Source organism: Mobula birostris, chromosome 9 (genome assembly GCF_030028105.1).
Source record: "Mobula birostris isolate sMobBir1 chromosome 9, sMobBir1.hap1, whole genome shotgun sequence".
In the NCBI taxonomy this organism is placed as follows: Eukaryota; Metazoa; Chordata; class Chondrichthyes; order Myliobatiformes; family Myliobatidae; genus Mobula; species Mobula birostris.
In genome coordinates this window covers 132,023,810-132,043,828 of record NC_092378.1, presented here as the reverse complement: position 1 = coordinate 132,043,828, position 20,019 = coordinate 132,023,810, and the positions used below count along the sequence as shown (strand labels likewise).

The following is a 20,019-nucleotide window of genomic DNA, read 5'->3' as shown; positions in this document are numbered from 1 at the left end:
ATTTTCCTCAAGACAGCAAGGACCTCCTCCTTTTCGATCTGTACAGTTTCCATGATCTCACTACTTGTTTCCCTTAATTCCATAGACTTCATGCCAGTTTCCTTAGTAAATACAGATGCAAAAAACCTATTTAAGATCTCCCCCATTTCCTTTGGTTCTGCACATAGCCGACTACTCTGATCTTCAAGAGGACCAATTTTATCCCTTACAATCCTTTTGCTCTTAATATACCTGTAAAAGCTCTTTGGATTATCCTTCACTTTGACTGCCAAGGCAACCTCATGTCTTCTTTTAGCCCTTCTGATTTCTTTCTTAAGTATTTTCTTGCACTTCTTATACTCCTCAAGCACCTTATTTACTCCCTGCTTCCTATACATGTCATACAACTCCCTCTTCTTCTTTATCAGAGTTGCAGTATCCCTTGAGAACCAAGGTTCCTTATTCCTATTCACTTTGCCTTTAATCCTGACAGGAACATACAAACTCTGCACTCTCAAAATTTCTTCCTTGAAGGCTTCCCACCTACCAATCACATCCTTCTCTTTCTAGCTTAGGTCACAAACTTATCAATCACCCCTCGTGCAACCCTGAGATTCATTTGCTTGTTGAACAATGAAAATACAATAGAATCAATGAAAAACTACACACAAAGACTGACTAACAACCAATATGCAAAAAGAGACGGTCTGTGCAAATACAATAATAAATAATGCTGAGAACATGAGTTGTAGAGTCCTTGAAAGTGTTTTATATTTGTACTATAACCTAGAGTTCTAACAGTTAAATCTTCTAGCAGTGCAGTGCCAACTAAATTTCTGTGTGTTAACCACATAGGAGGTTTTATTTGATTTTTGAATTGCCTTGTGTTTCAGCACTCGAAGTATATAGAAGGCTGAGGTCAATGGGAAACTTTTGATGCAATCAGTGTAATTTGAATGTCCAGACATTCGTTGTGAATTCTCTCGGAGTTGTTTTGGGTAGCTTACAAACCCCTGCCCTTTGTGTTCTGTTTGCACTCCTTTCAGACCACCTTGGGGTGTTTCTCACCCTGTTCACCTTTTCAAATTTCAAAGTATATTTATTATCAAAGAACGTATATGACACCAAATACGTTATTGTTCATTATCTTGCAGGCATTCACAGTAGAACAAAGAAATACAATATAATCAATGAAAAACTACACACAAGTACTGAGAAGCAACCTTCTCTTCTCCATCCCCAACCTGGTTCCACCAGACTGTCATTGCCCTCCTGTGTAGTCATAGTCATGGTGTACTACAGTATGGAAACAGACCCTTCGGCCCAACTAGACCATGCTGGTCACACCATTCTCCCTGCTAGTCCCAGTTTCCACCTTCAGCCAATGGCCCTCCAACCTGTTCCCCACCATGTATTCTGCTTCCTTCAATTTCAGTGCCATTGATTTTTAAGGTAGAGGACTCCTATTACACATCACAGAAACCTCATAAATAATTGCAAATCAGGATTCCATTATTCATGTGTATCAATGTCATTTTAACTCGGTCAAGAGGGTGATCTCCAGCTAACACCTACCAGCTCCAATCCGTCTCTCCACACTTACTGAACATCCTTTCTGTTCCCCACACTGCAGTCCTGGTGCAAGGTCTCAACCAGACACATTAAGACATTCCTTTTGCCTCCACAGAGGCTGCATGATGCAGTGATTTCTTCTGGTCATTTACTGTTTGCTCTGTTGCCAGCCTAATCAAAGCCAACGTGAATTTATTATATGCATATGTCACCAAATACTATCCCGAGATCTATTGTCTTGCAGGGACTCACAATAGAACAGAGAAATACAATAGAATCAATGAAAAACAACGCAACTAAACACTGATAAGCAGCCAATGTGTAAAAGGTGATCTGTGCAAATGCCAAATTAAATAAACAAACACACAAACAAATGAAAAAGTAAATTAATAAATTTATGAATGAATGAAGCAATACTGAGAACATGAATCGTAGAGTCCTTGAAAGTGAGTCCATAGGCTGTGGCACCAGCTCTCTATGGAACTCTTGTCTCCAACGCAATCTTTCTCAGACCCCTCGTGCTAATCTCTCAGGATCATTTATGCCACTAGATTCAGAAGCAGGTGAAGCAGGAACACCTCTTTTTCCCTCATAAGAGAGAGAGAGATAGAGAGAGAGAGAGAGGGCGAGCCTGTGGTATGTCATTGGGTGAACCAGTAGTTTTTGGGGTATTACAAGTCTGTGTCTTTGTTGATGCTTGCTGTATGCTTGAGTGCTCGGTGAGGGTGCTGATGCTTTTTCGCTCATGGGGGGGGGGGTCATTGCCTTGCTGCTGTTTGTGTGTGGGAGGGGCAGCTGGGGGAAGGGCTTTGGGGTTCTAATGTCTCAGCTGTCATTCTTTGGGACACACCTCTATTTTTGTGGATGTTTGCGAAGAAGAAGAATTTCGGGATATATATTGTACTCATTTCTTTGACATTAAATGTACATATTGAAACCTAATATCACTGGCATATGTCGTGAAATTTGTAAACTTAGCAGCAGTAGTACAATGCAATATATGATGAGATGAAGAAAAATAAAAAAATACATAAGTAAATCGATTACAGTAAGTATATATGTATATTAAATAGCTAAATTAAATTAAAGTGCAAAAATAGAAATAATATAAAAACAGAAAAAAAGTGAGGAGGTATTCATGGATTCATTTAGGAATTGGATGACAGAGGGGAAGATGCTGTTCCTGAATCACTAAGTGTGAGCCTTCAGGCTTCTGTACCTTCTTGATGCTAACAATGAGAAGAGGGCTTGCTCTGGATGATGGGGATTCGTATTAATGGACGCTGCCTTTCTGAGACACCGCTGCTTGAAGATGTCTTGGAATCTAGTACCCAAGAAGGAGCTGACTAATTTTACAACTTTCTGCAGCTTCTTTCGGGCCTGTGCAGTAGCCCCCCCGCCATACCAGACAGTGATGAAGCCTGTCAGAATTCTTTCCAAGGTACATCTATAGAAGTTTTCGAGTGTTTTAGATGACAAACCAAATATCTTCAAACTTGTAATATAGCCACTGTCTTGCCTTCTTTATAGCTGCATTGATATAGACTGGGACCAGGTTAGATCCTCAGACCCAGGAACTTGAAATTGTTTGCTCTCTGCATTTCTGATCCCTCTATGAAGATTGGTTCGTGTTCCCTCGCCTTAACTTTCCTGGTCCACATTCAGCTCTTTGTTCTAATTCTATTCGATCTGTTTAATTCTGCTGACCCAATTTAAAATTTTCCTTTGGCTTCCTTTACCAACCAAAGAAAAGGCACGTCTGTCACATCATTTCTATGTGATATAACCATTAGCAAGCAAAACTCGTGGGATTTCAAGCATTGTCATTTTAATGTGACTTTTCAGGCACCTCAACTGCTAGTTTAAAATCTTTTTTTTAAAAAGGGTGCCAAGGTAGCGTAGCGGTTAGCGCAAAGTTATTACAGTTCGGGGCATCAGAGTTCAATTCCAGTGTTCTGTGTAAGGAGCTTATCCGTCCTCCCTGTGGAGATTGTGGTTTTCTCTGGGTGCTCTGGTGTCCTACCACAGTCCAAAGGTGTACTGGTTAGTAGGTTAATTCGTCATTGTAAATTGTTGCGTAATTAGGCTAGGGCTGAAATTGGGGGTTGTTGGCTGTGAGGACTGAAAGGGCCTGGTCTGTGCGGCATCTCTAAATAAATAAATAAAATAAAGTTTAGTGTTGGTAGCACATGCTTCTAAACTGTTTTCATTTATTAAGTATAATGATAGAGAGTGATCATAACTTTTCTCTTTTGCTTGTATTTCTACTTTCCTTCCTTTGTGCTCGTCACTACATATTTCCAATTTTGTTTAGGTAGGTATGGAGGTAGCCTCTCATTCTGCTTCTGTTGTGCTTAAATGCAAATATGTTATTGCCTGTTTCCCCAGAGGCAGAAAGCAGTTGGAAGGGACCTTTCTACTTCATTCAAGGAGCCGATCCACAGCTTGGCTTAATGAAAGCTTGGAAGGTCGGAGACTGTGATAATGGAGGAGATGAATGGCAGGAGGAGATCCAGCTCACAGAACAAGCAGTAAAGGCCATCAATGCGCTGAAACTTAAACCCAAGTTCTTTGTACTCTGTGGAGATCTGATTCATGCAATGCCAGGTAATCACTATTAACGAAACATACTAACGAGTCTGGTGGGTGACCTCTTCACATTGAACTTATTTGTTTTCTAACGAACACAAAAGTTTGTCCTAAATAAAAGCAGAGAATGCTGAAAATACTCAGCAGGCCAGGCAACATTTGTGGGGAGAGAAAATGAGAGTTAATACCACAGGTTGATGACCTTTCATCAGAACTGGCTAGTTCTGATATAAAGTGAAATTAATGTGAAACCTGTTGAATTTTGCATTGGGTCTTGAGGGCTGTAACATGACCAGCCGGAGGGGCGGGAAATGCTCTTTCTCCAGATTCTGTTCAGCTTAGTCGGAACTGTGGCAGAAGCTGAAGACCAAGAAGCATGAGTGGAATAGAGAATTTGAAAAGCAGGTAGTTGGAAGCTCAGGGTCAGTCTTGTGGACTGAATGGAGGTGTTCTTCAAAGCAGTGTGTGCTTCATTTCTCCCATATCGTAGGGAGCACATTGTGATATCAGCTATGAAACACTGGATTAGAAAGATACATGGCTCCCGCATTATGTATGATCTGAATTCATAAATCTGACAAGTTGTCCTGGGCATTTTTCAAGCTAGTAACAATAATAATAATGTTTCACTTTTTTTATAATGACTGGATACAGTATACTGTATATTCATGGGCAGTGTTAGGATGATAATTCGTTGAAATGAAAGAATTATAGCAAATGTATATTGAGCAATGTCATCTGGGTTACTGTAGACATCTCTGACTTGTGTAAAATTGGCTTATATTTACTGACAGTTCACAGGAGTTCAACCCTTGAGTAATCCAGGGAGGAACAAATGAATTACTAGTTCATCTGGAAGGAATGTTGGGTCACTGGAAGGGGACAACTGCTGAGGGAACAATTCTTTTGGAATGCTGAAAGGGGAGCAGGAAAGATTGTTTAAGTCAATGGAAGGAGATTTCTCCTCTTGATGTTTGCATAATTCAGAGCTAGAAAAATATGCAAGATGAGGAGGTGGAATTTCTTAGGATTTGAACAGCTCCGCTGGTGTAATTTGGGTGGATGAACAATGTACACTTCAGAAAAACCGTATTCAGCATTTCTTTCTGGGGAATTGGAGGCTCTTGAACACTATGGTAAACAAGTCCAGCGCCTCTACTGCAGTTCATCCTCAGAAGTGTGTATCTGCCACAAGTATCTCAGAGCTTAATTTAATGGAAGGAGAGAGCTTGGGCAACGAATGCCTGTACTGGGAGAAGTAAGGGAGAACTTATGTTTGTAAGAGCTGCGGATTCTGTGGAAAAGTAAAGGGATGACTGAGGCTAAAAAGAAACTTTCTTTTACCTGAGAAGTAACATTTTATATTTGCTCTGGTCCTGGAAGCCACACTGGTTCAGTATGCACAGAATAATAGATGAGTGGTTCTGTGTGGAGTTACATAAAGCCATAGAGCACTACAACTCAGAAGCAGGCCATTCGGCCCATCTAGTTCATGTCAAACTTTTATTTTGCCTGGTCTCATCAATCGACACCTGCCAGGCCTCACCCATCATATACTTATTCAAATTTTACTTAAATGTTGCAGTTGAACCCACATCTACCACTTTCACTAGCGGCTTGTTCCACCCCCACACCACCATCTGACTGAAGAAATTCCCTTTCAGGTTCCCCTTAAATATTTCACCGTTCACCCTTAACCTCTAGTTCCAGTCTCGCCCAACCTCAGTGGAAAAGGCCTGCCTGCATTTGTTCTATCTGTGTCCCTCATAATATTGTATCAAAGTGTTGAGGTTTGATGAACTGAGTAATTGAGAAAAGATGGCCATCCAGAATTTGTGTAGTAGCCTAAGATGGAGATGACAGGAGTGGTAATGGACAGCAGTACAGAATTGGTGGCATTTTTGAGATGGTTAGGTGACAGCCTAGAGCATAAGGAGTAGGCCACCTGCCCCCCACCCACACCGCCCCACCACAAGAATTGTAGGCCAGGCAGTATGATCATGGCTAATCTGCACAAGCCTCCATCACCCCACCCCCATGCCAAGGAAGATGATCTTCAGGGTTGTATATGGTGACATGTATGTACTTTGATAGTACATTTTGAACACTGAGCTGTGCCTGATGCCCATATCCCTCAATTCCTCAGTCCTTCAATCTCCGCTGCAATAGCTTCTAATGATTGAGCCTAAAAGAGACCAATCACAAACGAGAGAAAATCTGTGGATGCTGGAAATCCAAGCAACACACACAAGGGTCTTGGCCCAAAACGTCATCTGCACTCTTTTCCATAGATGCTGCCTGGCCTGCTGAGTTCCTCCAGCATTTTGTGTGTGTTGCTTTGTGATAGAGAGTTCCAGAGAGTAATTACCCTCTGAATGTAGCCAAAAACTAGGTGCTACAAAGTTAAGAAATCTGAGGGAATGTATCTAGAGGTTTTAATAGTCGGGAAGGGCATTTGCAATTTAAAAAAAAACCCACGTTTTCCTTTTGCTGAGTGCGTCTTGATATCCTGCTCTGTTCTGAGGATAGTAAGATGATGCAAGGCTGTTTCCTATGGCTGGATTGCCTTAACCTAGAATCATAACCTCATATAAAAGATGGGATATTGTGGACTTGATAAGATGAAAATGCTTAACGTTAAAAGTAGTAAATCTTTGGAATTCAGGATTTAAGATTCAAGATTATTTATCACATGTACATGGGAACATACGGTGAAATAAGTTATTTGTGCTAACAACCAGTGCACCCGAGGGTGTGATAGGGACAGCCCAGTGGTGTCACCACACATTCTGGTGCAAGCATAGTATGTGTACAATGCTGAGCAGAACAACACAGAGCACAGCAAGCAACAAAACAAGCCCAATTCCTTCTTCCTACCCACACGTATACACAGTCCTTTAACCGAAGACAGGGTGTCTTCCGCAGCTTCCAGCTTCCAGCCTCCATTGGGCTTTGACCTCCCCAGGAGACTCGCAGATGTTTGCAAACCCGGCTCCAGCCAACAGGCCACGACTTCCAGACTTCCTATTCAACTCTTGACCGTTGGTCCTCACCATTGATTCAGGTCATGCCAATCACCGAATACTACGCCTGGAACCCCACTCTCAATAATTCATAAACCCAGGGAGCTGTCAGAGTTCATTCATCCTGCCCGCACAGAACTAAAACTCCAGAACCCACCAACAACTGCTGACCTGAGAAGGCCCTCATCCACTTTCCACCAAAACGACATCTGCCTTTGGGTGTCCCATGTCGACATTGCTAGCTAGCCTTCAAAAACGAGACAGAGACTTGGACTCGATCCTGACCTCCAATTCCCACATATTCCTGTTCTTAAACCCTAACCTAACCACTAATTCCCATCTCTGTCCCCAAAACCATCCTTGCAAACCTAAAAAAAAACTAAATCCTCACCACGACTCGATGTATTCACCTCAGAGAGTTGTGGGTATTCAGTTGTTTGGTATATGCAAGGCCAAACCAGATTCTTGAATACTAAAGGAATTAGGGAATATGAGAATCAGACTGGGAAAGTGGAATTGAGGAAAAGAAACAGCCATAATCTTATCAAACAGAGAAGACTCCAGGGAATATATGCCCTTTTGTTTTCTCTTGTGTTCCCAATTGACGGGAAATAATTGGCCTTATTGTCTGCACATATCCTGTGTTAATAAAATCAATCAGATTTAAGGTCTGCGGTCCCAACTAAGCTATCTGTCACTGTTCTCTTTCAGCTAGTTGCCACTGACAGCTGAAGTAATTATTTGTTAGGAAGGGAAAAAGTATCCTCCTGAAGAGGCATTGTGAGCTGAGTGTTTTGCCTTGATTCGGTAGGAAAGGCTTATGCCATTTGGGCTATTTTGCTGTTGTTGCAACTGCATTGCAGCCATAACTGTCAGAAGGGAAACTAAATTACTTCTGTTGGTACTTCAGAGAGCTGGCCTATTATCTCTCAACCTATCTTGTCACATTCTACATGACATGTAAAAGATGGTGCTGGTGGTTATTATTACCTGGGCTTGGGACATCGTTATTTTTCATCTGACGCTGGTTTGTGTTGCTAGCTTATAAGAAATGTTTTCCCAGCTGTTGGACGGGGGAGAGCTGCCTGCACTCATGCTTTAGCAGTACTGATTAGTTCATCTCCGAAGTTGTGTGAGGCATGGTGGTGCAAATGACAGAAGGTGTTAATCTCAATATCCGCGATGAGGAACACTCGTGTATTCTACTCGCTTTCCTCCAGAATTGGTGGGAACTGAATCCTCTGTGTGTTCCACTCTTGTCTAAAATGATATAACTTTGTCTCATTCCAAGCTAATTATAAGCAGATAAATTTTAACTTTTTTGCTTATTTGTCCCTATGCTGAGTGAAAAAGGTAACCGCTGTGGGTGCAGTGTTCTGCTGTGCTGTTTCTTGTGGTTCTTTGTTGATAACACAAATAACACAGCAACGGTTTCCACCTGGGCTGGAGGGGAACTAATTTCCTAGTGGGAAGGTTTGCTAGTGCTGCAGCGGGGAGGGGCTGTAGTTTAAACTAGAGTTGCAGGGGGCCAGAGTGCCAGAACAGATAATGGAGTGGTTATGGATAACAATGTTGGTAAGCCCTACATAGAAAGTCAAGAATCAAAAGGTTGAGCATGGTGGGAACAATGTTCTGAGCTTTCATCGCAAGGAGTATTGTAGGAAAGGCAGATGAGCTTAGGGCATGGATCAGCACGTGGAATTATGACATTAGCAAAAATTGGTTGCAGGAGGGGCAGGACTGATAGCTTAGAGTTCCAGGGTTCCATTGTTTTAGATGTGTAGGGTAGGAGGGTTTAAAGGGGGAGGGGTGGTATTACTAGACAGAGAAAATGTCATAGTAGTGCTCAGCCAGGACAGGCTGGAGAACTCGTCTATTGAGGCTTTATGGGTGGAACGGAGGAATAAGAAAGGAATTACCATGTTAATGGGATGATATTTATTGCAGACCACCCAACCGCAGGATTTAAAGGAGCAAATTTGTAGAGAGGTCACAGACTGTTCTAAGAAATATAAGATTGTGATAGTAAGGGATTTTAACTTCCATTATGGACTGCCGTACTGTAAAAGGGCTGGATGGGAAAGAGTTTGTCAAATGTGTTCAGGAAAGTTTCCTTGATCAGTACATAGAAGTCCCAACTAGAGAGAGTGCGATATTAAATTTGCTGTTAAAAAATGAGTCAGGGCAGGTGACAGAGGTTTGTGTCAGAGAACACCTTACATCTCATGATCATAATGTCGTTAGTTTTAAGGTAATTATGGAATAGGATAGGTCTGGTCCTTGAGTTGAGATTCTAAATTGGAGAAAGGCCAATTTTTGTTGGTATCAGAAAGGATCTGGCATGTGTATATTGGGATAGGTTGTTTTCTGGCAAAGGTGGACTTGGTAAGTGGGAGGCTTCTAAAAGTGAAAATTTGAGAGTACAGAGTTTATATGTTCCTGTCAGACTAAAAGGTAGGATAACAGGTTTAGGGAACCTTTGTTTTCTGGAGATATTGAGGCCCTGGTTAAGAAAAAGAAGAAGATGCACTCCAGGTATAGGCAGGTAGGAACAAGTGAGGTACTTGAGTATAAGAAATGCAAGAATATACTTCAGGAAATCAGGAGGGCTAAAAGGAAGCATGAGGTTCCAGCAGACAAGGTGAAGGAGAATCCTAAGGGCTTCTACAGATATATTAAGATCAAAAGGATAACAAGGAACAAAATTAGTCCTGTGGAAGAACAGACTGGTAATCTATGCACGGAGCTGAAAGAGATGGGAGAGATCTTAAATGAATTTTTTGCCTCTGTAGTAGCATTAGCACCTTTCAGGCCAATGGTCATGGGTTCAAATCCAGCCGGCTTCTTGCATGCTTTCCATCTGCACTGGGTTGAGTATCAAGCTAGCAACTCGGCCTTGTTTAAAAAGAACAGAGAAATGCTAAGGAAATGGCAAAAAGAATACCGTCTGATGCGCCACAAGGTCGAAAAGGAACAACAACAATTTACTTGGCAGACACTCACCGAGTTTATAGATGTGAAGCAAATCAGCATGGACCTTATACAGATTACAGAGGAGAATATCAAGGCTTGTGCAGATATTGCAGAGGCCCTAGCAGAGATACTTAAAATATCTTTAGCCATGGATAAGGTGCTGTAGGATTGGAGGAAAGCTGATGTTGTTCTGTTGTTTAAGAAAAATTCTAAGAATGAAACAGCAAGGTATAGGCTAGTGAGCCTGTGTTGGCGTGTGGCCAAGTGGTTAAGGTGTTCGTCTAGCGATCTGAAGGTCGCTAGTTCGAGCCTTGGCTGAGGCAGTGTGTTGTGTCCATAAGCAAGGCACTGCGACGACTCCGGTGCCACATCTGTGGTGTGGAGAGGGGAGACTTGCAGCATGGGCAACTGCTGGTCTTCCATACAACCTTGCCCAGGCCTGCACCCTGGAAACCTTCCAAGGCACAAATCCAAGATCTCACAAGACTAACGGATGCCTATTTATAGGCTCGTGAGCCTGACATCAGTAGTGGGAAATTTATTGGAAGGAACTGGATATATAAGTACTTGGATAGAGAGGGACCGATTAGGGATAGTCAACAGGTTTTGTGTGCAGTAGGTTGTGTCTACCCAATCTTATATAGCTTTTTGAGAAAGTTATCAGGAAAGTTGATGAAGGCAAGGTAGTGGAAGTTGTCTACATGGACTTCAGTAAGGCCTTTGACATGATCCCCCATGGGAGGTTAGTTAAGACGGTTCAGTTGCTTGGCATTCAGGATGAGGTAGTAAATTGGATTAAACATTGGTTTTGTAGGAGAAGCCAAAGAATGGTAGTAGATGGTTGCTTTCTGACTTGAGGCCTGTGACTAGTGGTGTGCTGCAGGGATTAGTGTTGGGTCCGTTATTGATTGCCATCTGTGTCAACAATCTGGATGATATGTGGATCAGCAAGCTTGCAGGTGACACCAAGATTGTGGTGTAGAGGACAGCAAGGAAAGCTATCAAAACTGGCAGCGGGTTCTGGACCAGCTGAAAAAATTGGGCTAAAAAATGGCAGATAGAATTTTGTGCAGTCAAGTGTGAGATATTGCACTTTGGAAGGACCAAGCAAGGTAGGTCTTACATGTTGAGTGGTGGGGCACTGTGGTAGAAAAGGAGGATCTGACAATACAGATTTATAATTCCTTGGAAGTTGCATCACATGTTGATAGAGTTGTAAAAAAAGCTTTTGGCACATTGGCCTTCATAAATCAACATACTGAATACAGAAGTTGGTACATTATGTTGAAATAGTGTAAGACATTAGTGAGGTTAGGACTTTATATCCCAGAACGTAGAAGATTGAGGGGAGATTTCACAGAGGTATACAGAATTATGAGAGGTATAGATAAAGTAAATGCAAGCAGGCTTTTTCAACTGAGGTTGGGGAGACTAGAACTAGGGGTCATGGGTTAAGGGTGAGGGTGAAATATTTAAGGGGAACATGAGGGGGAACTTAGTCACTCAATGGATGGCGAGAGTGTAGAATGAGCAGCCAGTGGAAGTGCTTGGATGCAGGTTTGATTTAAACACAAGTGAGATTTGGATAGGTACATGGATGGGAGGGATATGGAGGGCTATGGTCCATGTGCAGGTCCATGGGATGCGGGACATTAATGCTTCAGCACAGACTAGATGGGCCAAAGGGCCTGTTTCTGTGCTGCAGTGTTCTGTGATTATAACTATGAAACTCTGTGTGTGTGTGTGTGTGTGTGTGTGTGTGTGTGTGTTTGTTTATGCGAGAGAAAGAATGTTAAAATGAACTGTGGGTGGTTTTAGACTGGACAGGTAATTAATTCAACAATTTAAAAGTCCTGATCACCAAATCAATCACGCTGAACTCCATTCAATGAACATGAGCAATCGTCACAACACCAACTGTATTTCATGTTCCCTCCACATCGCAGAGGATGGGTGTGCGAAACCCCTCGATCTGCTCCTTCAGTACCTGTGGCGTAAGCCATACTAAAAACATATCTTTAAAGGTCACGTGAGACTCCCCCACTCCCCGTCTGCTTATCCAACTTCTGAACCCAGCTGCGCGTACCTTGTACTATGTGTTCCAGCCCTTCTAGCAACTGAATGATTGCATACAACAGGAATTCTGCAGATGCTGGAAATTCAAGCAACACACATCAAAGTTGCTGGTGAACGCAGCAGGCCAGGCAGCATCTCTAGGAAGAGGTGCAGTCGACGTTTCAGGCCGAGACCCTTTGTCAGGACTAACTGAAAGAAGAGTGAGTAAGGGATTTGAAAGTTGGAGGGGGAGGGGGAGATCCAAAATGATAGGAGAAGACGGGAGGGGGAGGGATGGAGCCAAGAGCTGGACAGGTGATTGGCAAAAGGGGAAACGAGAGGATCATGGGACAGGAGGTCCGGGAAGAAAGACAAGGGGGGGGGGGACCCAGAGGATGGGCAAGAGGTATATTCAGAGGGACAGAGGGAGAAAAAGGAGAGTGAGAGAAAGAATGTGTGCATAAAAATAAGTAACAGATGGGGTACGAGGGGGAGGTGGGGCCTAGCGGAAGTTAGAGAAGTCGATGTTCATGCCATCAGGTTGGAGGCTACCCAGACGGAATATAAGGTGTTGTTCCTCCAACCTGAGTGTGGCTTCATCTTTACAGTAGAGGAGGCCGTGGATAGACATGTCAGAATGGGAATGAGATGTGGAATTAAAATGTGTGACCACTGGGAGATCCTGCTTTCTCTGGCGGACAGAGCGTAGATGTTCAGCAAAGCGGTCTCCCAGTCTGCGTCGGGTCTCGGCAATATATAAAAGGCCACATCGGGAGCACCGGACGCGGTATATCACCCCAGTCGACTCACAGGTGAAGTGTTGCCTCACCTGGAAGGACTGTTTGGGGCCCTGAATTGTGGTAAGGGAGGAAGTGTAAGGGCATATGTAGCACTTGTTCCGCTTACATGGATAAGTGCCAGGAGGGAGATCAGTGGGGAGGGATGGGGGGGACGAATGGACAAGGGAGTTGTGTAGGGAGCGATGCCTGCGGAATGCAGGGTGGGGGGGAGGGAAAGATGTGCTTAGTGGTGGAATCCCGTTGGAGGTGGCGGAAGTTACGGAGAATAATATGTTGGACCCGGAGGCTGGTGGGGTGGTAGGTGAGGACCAGGGGAACCCTATTCCTAGTGGGGTGGCGGGAGGATGGAGCGAGAGCAGATGTACGTGAAATGGGGGAGATGCGTTTAAGAGCAGAGTTGATAGTGGAGGAAGGGAAGCCCCTTTCTTTAAAAAATGAAGACATCTCCCTCGTCCTAGAATGAAAAGCCTCATCCTGAGAGCAGATGCGGCGGAGATGGAGGAATTGCAAGAAGGGGATGACGTTTTTGCAAGAGACAGGGTGAGAAGAGGAATAGTCCAGATAGCTGTGAGAGTCAGTAGGCTTGTAGTAGACATCGGTGGATAAGCTGTCTCCAGAGACAGAGACAGAAAGATCTAGAAAGGGGAGGGAGGTGTCGGAAATGGACCAGGTAAACTTGAGGGCAGGGTGAAAGTTGGAGGCAAAGTTAATAAAGTCAACGAGTTCTGCATGCGTGCAGGAAGCAGCGCCAATGCAGTCGTTGATGTAGCGAAGGAAAAGTGGGGGACAGATACCAGAATAGGCACGGAACATAGATTGTTCCACAAACCCAACAAAAAGGCAGGCATAGCTAGGACCCATACGGGTGGCCATAGCTACACCTTTAGTTTGGAGGAAGTGGGAGGAGCCAAAGGAGAAATTATTAAGAGTAAGGACTAATTCTGCTAGACGGAGCAGAGTGGTGGTAGAGGGGAACTGATTAGGTCTGGAATCCAAAAAGAAGCGTAGAGCTTTGAGACCTTCCTGATGGGGGATGGAAGTATATAAGGATTGGACATCCATGGTGAAAATAAAGCGGTGAGGGCCAGGGAACTTAAAATCATTGAAAAGTTTAAGAGCGTGAGAAGTGTTACGAACATGGGTCGGAAGGGATTGAACAAGGGGTGATAAAACAGTGTCGAGGTATGCAGAAATGAGTTCGGTGGGGCAGGAGCAAGCTGAGACAATAGGTCGGCCAGGACAGGCAGGTTTGTGGATCTTGGGTAGGAGGTAGAAACGGGAAGTGCGGGGTGTGGGAACTATAAGGTTGGTAGCAGTGGATGGGAGATCCCCTGAGCGGATAAAGTCGGTGATGGTGTGGGAGACAATGGCCTGGTGCTCCTTAGTGGGGTCATGATCGAGGGGTAAGTAAGAGGAGGTATCCGCGAGTTGTCGCTGTGCCTCGGCAAGGTAGAGGTCATTACGCCAGACTACAACAGCACCCCCCTTATCGGCGGGTTTAATAATAAGGTTAGGATTAGTGCGGAGGGAGTGGAGAGCAGAGCGTTCGGAAGGAGTGAGGTTGGAACGGGGACAAGGTGCGGTGAAGTCGAGACGGTTGATGTCCCGTCGGCAATTAGCGATAAAGAGATCCAGAGCAGGCAGAAGACCAGAGCGGGGTGTCCATGAAGAAGGGGAGGGTTGAAGACGAGAGAAGGGGTCATCGGTGGGAGTCCTTGCCGAAGAAGTAGGCTTGGAGACGGAGACGGCGGAAGAAAAGTTCCGCATCGTAGCGAACGCGGAACTCGCTGAGGTGTGGGCGAAGGGGGACAAAGGTGAGGCCCTTACTGAGGACCGAGCGTTCTGCCTCCGACAGTTGAAGGTCGGAGGGGATGGTAAAGACCCGGCATGGATGAGAGCTGGGATCGGGGGGGGGGGGAGGCTGGGGGTGTCAATGGAGAGGGGAGGGTTGGGGTGAGAGGAAGATGGAGCCTCCGAGGGCCCAGGAGTTGCATATATGGTATTCCCACTGCCGGTCCCATTTAAAGGTAGCACCACTGCTTTCAAGTGGGGAGCTGCTGTCATAATCAAATGTCCTACCATGGCAGGGATTAGTTCAAAATCCTCAGGCAGGCTATCACTATCACTATGTAAACCTGTAATTAGAACCTACTGGTGAAGGGCTCTGGCCCCTTCCTCTATTGTGCTTCACTCTGGCTGGGGCTTTAAATTTCACTAAAGGAGGGAAGGGTACCTGCCCTTGATTGCCACATAAGGATTTATTACCCCCATGAGCAGTGAACGGCACCCTCCGGGCATTATTGACCGCATGTTGGGATGATAACCCCCCACTAGGGTGCCCATCTCTCTATTAGGTAGGTTCACTCTAGTATCTCCCTCATCCCATATCCTCAATAACCATGTGTCCAGAAGTTCTCCCGGATTCTGCTTTCAAGTTTCTCATCCTCCTCCTGTCCTGTGAGGGTCAGAGGGGGCAAAGACTGAAGCTCCCCATGCTGGGTATGGGTCTGCATGGTCACCAGTCTAGCCTGTACTGTCTCTGGTGTGTAGCCAGGAAGGTGGTTATTTTGAGGGAGAATCATAGGATTCTGCTCTACTCTCTCTTCCACATTCCTTATTCACTGGTTGGGATCATCTCCTTGCGGCATCAAGGCTTGCTCCTTAACAGGATCCAGTTGCCAATCAGCCCACCAGCAGCTTCTGATTGTTGCACTTTCACTAGCTGACAGGCTATCTCCTTACCCTTGTCTTCTTGCTCTTTGGCCCAGGTCTGTGCTGACTGAGCAGCTTCTTCCCCAATGGGGTGCAGCACCTGCACCTCGTTCTTTACACTTACTATCCCCACTCTCCCTGTGTGATCATCTCGTGCTGGTGCTTTTATGATGGCTGCCAGAAGCCAAAGGGCACCCCTTTGGTTCCCCTTCTTGTCTAGGAACCCTATCTCATTTAACACAGACACAATGTTGCGTCCAATCTTCTTCCCATGGGAGTCCAATTTGTCTGACCAATCCACCGGTGTGCCATGGCCTGCCAGTAGATTCGAGAGACTGTTGAACCCAGCACTGTTGTTGGTCCATCCCGGAACTCAGCACTCCTTACCCGAGGGGTTCACTTGTTTACTCTTACCTCTGAACATTTGAAACTCCTGTTACACTCACCGAATCCTGTTGACTATGGCAAATGTTTCATTGAAGCAGGTTCATGGATTTGGTAAGTGGAACAGAAGACACTGTGTTCTCCAAAGTGGTCACTAGTGTTTATTTGCTTTGGCCAGTGGAAGGCAGACCAAACTGTGAGCGCCAGGTCCAAAGCACTAAATTGGAAGAAGAGTAAATGCATCTTTGCTCACAGGGACTGTTTGGGTCCCCAGTGATACGAAAGATGGAGTTCAGAAAGGCTGTTGTTGCATCATCGAGGAAAATGCACTGAAAAGGGAAATAGCTAGTGGAGAGGGAGTGATCCCTTTGAATGCTTAAAGTGAGGGGAATAGTTCCAGGTGGTTGAATGTGGAGGGCGGTGATGAAAGGAGCCCTGCCCTTGCTTTGGGTGGGAAGTAGGAGTGAAAGCAGGAGATAGAGGAGATGCTGTTGAGAACCTCATCATCTTTTGACAAGGAGAGGCGGAACAGGATTGGCACAAGGATTGTTCTACACATCCCACAAAGGGTGAGATGTCGGTCGGAGCCACACTTGTTCTCATTGACATGTTTTTGATGTGGAGGAAGTGAGTGGAGTTGAGGAAAAAGTTGTTCAGTGTGAAGGAAAATGGCAAAGAACCACATTTGTAGAGCCTCCTCTCTGCCACAGTGCAATTTCTGTACCAAGAAGTGATACAGCTTGTTAAGATATTCTTTACAACGTATCTATAGAATAGCGTGAATATAGATAATGCAAAGTCCTGCTCTCTTCAGCCTCCTCAGAAAGTAGAGGTGTTGATGAGCTTTCCTGATTGTGTAGAATGAGATGTTGTGCAAAATGTTCACTCCCATGAGTCTGAAGCTGCTCACAGCTTCCACCACTGTGCCACCATTGTAAATAGAGGGGTGAGTGTTGCGAGTTCTCCTGAAGCCATCTCCTTCAGCTTGTTGACACTGAGAAAGAGGTTAATTGTCTGACACCAGGCCTCGAGCTCTTCTACCTCCTCGCTGTAGGCCATCTCATTGTTAGTGTTGAGCACCACCACTGTCACGTCGGGGAATTTGGCGATGTGATTACTCAGGTGTTTGGCTGTGCGGTCATGTGTGAGCAGAGACTACAGCGTAGGCGCAGTACTCGAGTGTGGCCGAGCACCTATGCTCGATCCGCCAGAAAAAGCGGGATCTCCCAGTGGCCACCCATTGTAATCCCACTTCCCATTCCCATTCTGATATGTCTATCCATGACCCCCTGTACTATTGCCATGTGGCCACACTCAGGTTTGAGGAACAACATCCTGTATTCCATCTGGGTAACCTCCAACCTGATGGTATGAACGTCGACTTCCCGAACTTCTGGTGATGTCCTCTTCTCTCCTTTATCATTCCCCATTCCCTTTTCCCTCTCTCACTTATCTCCTTGCCTGCCCGTCACTTCCCTCTGGTGCTTCCCCCCCGCTCTTATCTTTCTTCCATGACTTTCTGTCCTCTCCTATTGGATACTCCCTTCTCCAGCCCTGTATCTCTTTCATCAATCAACTTCCTAGCTCTTTACTTCACCCCTCCCCCTCCCAGTTTCACCTATCACCTTCTGTTTCTCTCTCCCCTCCCCCCACCTAACTTTACTCCTTATCTTTTTTCTCCAGTCCTGCTGAAGCGTCTGGGCCTGAAACATCAATTGTATTCTTTTCCGTCGATGCTGCCTGGCCTGCTGAGTTCCTCCAGCATTTTGTGTGTGTGTTGCCCCTCCACCTATTTTTGTATTGTCTGCAGATTTGGCCACAAAGCCATCAATTCCTTCATCCAAATCGTTGACATATAACATGAAAAGAAGCGGTCCCAGCACGGAACCCTGTGGAACACCACTAGTCACTGGCAGCCAATTCGAAAAGGATCCCTTTATTCCCTCTCTTTGCCTCCTGCCAATTAGCTAGTTCTCTATCCGTGCTAGTATCTTTCCTGTAATACCCTGGGCTTTTATCAGATTCATGTGTGGGACCTTGTCAATGGCCTTATGATTATCCAAGTACAGAATATCAACTGATTCTCTTTTGTCTATCCTACTTGTTATTTCTTCGAAAAGTTCCAACAGATTTGTCAGGCAAGATTTTCTCTTCAGGAAATTTTGCTGACCTTGGCCTGTTTTGTCATGTGTCTCCAACTACTTTGAAACCACATCCTTAACAATCGATTCCAATTTCTTCCCAACCAGTGAGGTCAGGCTAACTGGCCTATAAATTCCCTTCTTCTGCCTCCCTCCCTTGAAGAATGGAGTGACATTTGAAATTTTCCAGTTCTCCGAAATCATACCAGAATTTATTGATTCCTGAAAAATCATTATGAATGCCTCCACAATCTCTTCAGCTACCTTTTTCAGAGCCCTGGGGTGTAGTCCATCAGGTCCAGATGCAAAATACTTATTTAGTTCGTCCACCATTTCCTTGTTCCCCATTACTATCACTCCAGTGTCATTTTCCGGTGGTCCAATATTGACTCTAGTCTCTCTTTTACTATTTATATATCTTAAAAAAGCTTTTAGTATCATTTGATATTATTAGCTAGCTTACCTTCATATTTCAACTTCCCCCCCTTATAGTGTTTATAATTGCCTTCTGTTGGTTTAAAAAAACATCTCAATCCATTAACTTCCCACTAATGTTTGCTTAATTATTTGCCTTCTCTTTTGCTTTTATGTTGCCTTTGACTTCCCTTGTCAGCCACAGTTACATCAGCCTGCCTTTAGAATATCTCCTCTTCTTCAGAATGTATCCATCATTTACCGTCTGAATTTCTCCCAGAAACTCCATCCATTGCTGCTCTGCCGTCATCCCTGCAAGTTTGTTTCCAATTAACTTTGGCCAGCACCTCTCTCAATGGAGTATAGAGAATTACAGAGGCATGAGAGAGGAGCTGACCAAGGTTTAGCTTCTCCCTCTCAAATTGCAGGGTGAATTCTATCATATTATGATCACTGTGTCCTAAGGGTCCTTTACCGAAGCTCCCTAATCATATCCAGTTCATTACACAGCACACAATCCGGAATTACTGATCTGCTAATGAATTCAACCCTTATGCTGCTCCAAAAAGCCATCTCAGAGTCATTCCACGTTCTGTATTGGGGTCAGCATCAACTTGATGTTCCTAATCTATCTGTATATTGAAATCCCCCTATCTAATGTAACATTACATTTTTGACATGCTTTTTCTATCTCCCGCCATAATTTGTAGACAACATACTGACTACTATTCAGAGGCATATAAATTACTCCCATCAGGTACTTCTTATCTTTGCAGTTTTGTAAAGGATTCTACATTTTTTGACCCTATGTCACCTCTTTCTAATGATTTGATTTAATTTTTTACCATCAGACCCATTCCTGCTCCTCTGCGTACCTACTTGTCCTTTTGATAGATTGTGTATCCTTGGATATCAGGCTTCCAACTACAGTAGTCTTTCAGCCATGACTCCATGCTGCCCACAACACCATATCTGCCAATCTCTAACTGCGCTGCAAGATCAAACACAAAATGCTGGAGGAACTCAGCAGGCCAGGCAGCATCTATGGAAAAGAGTATTGTTAATGTTTCAGGCCAAAACCCTTTTTGACTTGCTTTTTCTATCTGCCGTCATAATGTGTAGACCGCATCCTGACTACTGTTCAGAGGCACTTAAATAATTCCCATCAGGGACTTCGTACCCTTGCCTGAAACATTGACAATACTCTTTTCCATAGATGGTGCCTGGCCTGCTAAGTTTCTGCAGCATTTTGGGTGTGTTGCTTGGATTTCCAACATCTACAGATTTTCTCTTGTTCTGCAGAATAATTGTTTACACTGTATCATGCTGCTAATTAATGTCTTTTTATGCATTTTAAAAAATTTGTTTCCTTTCCCT

At 44.4% G+C, this 20,019-nt stretch overlaps 1 protein-coding gene and 1 long non-coding RNA gene across 6 annotated transcripts in view; one reads left to right on the top strand and one right to left on the bottom strand.

Annotated features, from left to right (window-relative positions):
• Positions 1-20,019, top strand: part of cpped1 (calcineurin-like phosphoesterase domain containing 1) — a 302,901-nt gene that overhangs the window by 44,240 nt on the left and 238,642 nt on the right. For all 5 annotated transcript variants that reach the window (XM_072268848.1, XM_072268847.1, XM_072268846.1 and 2 more), the window contains exon 2: positions 3,940-4,158. In XM_072268848.1, the coding sequence (XP_072124949.1) occupies positions 3,940-4,158 (219 nt within the window). The remainder of the gene's footprint in view (positions 1-3,939; positions 4,159-20,019) is intronic.
• The window catches only part of LOC140203081 (uncharacterized), a 73,914-nt gene that overhangs the window by 18,566 nt on the left and 35,329 nt on the right, over positions 1-20,019 (bottom strand). The gene's annotated exons all lie outside the window — the stretch shown is intronic.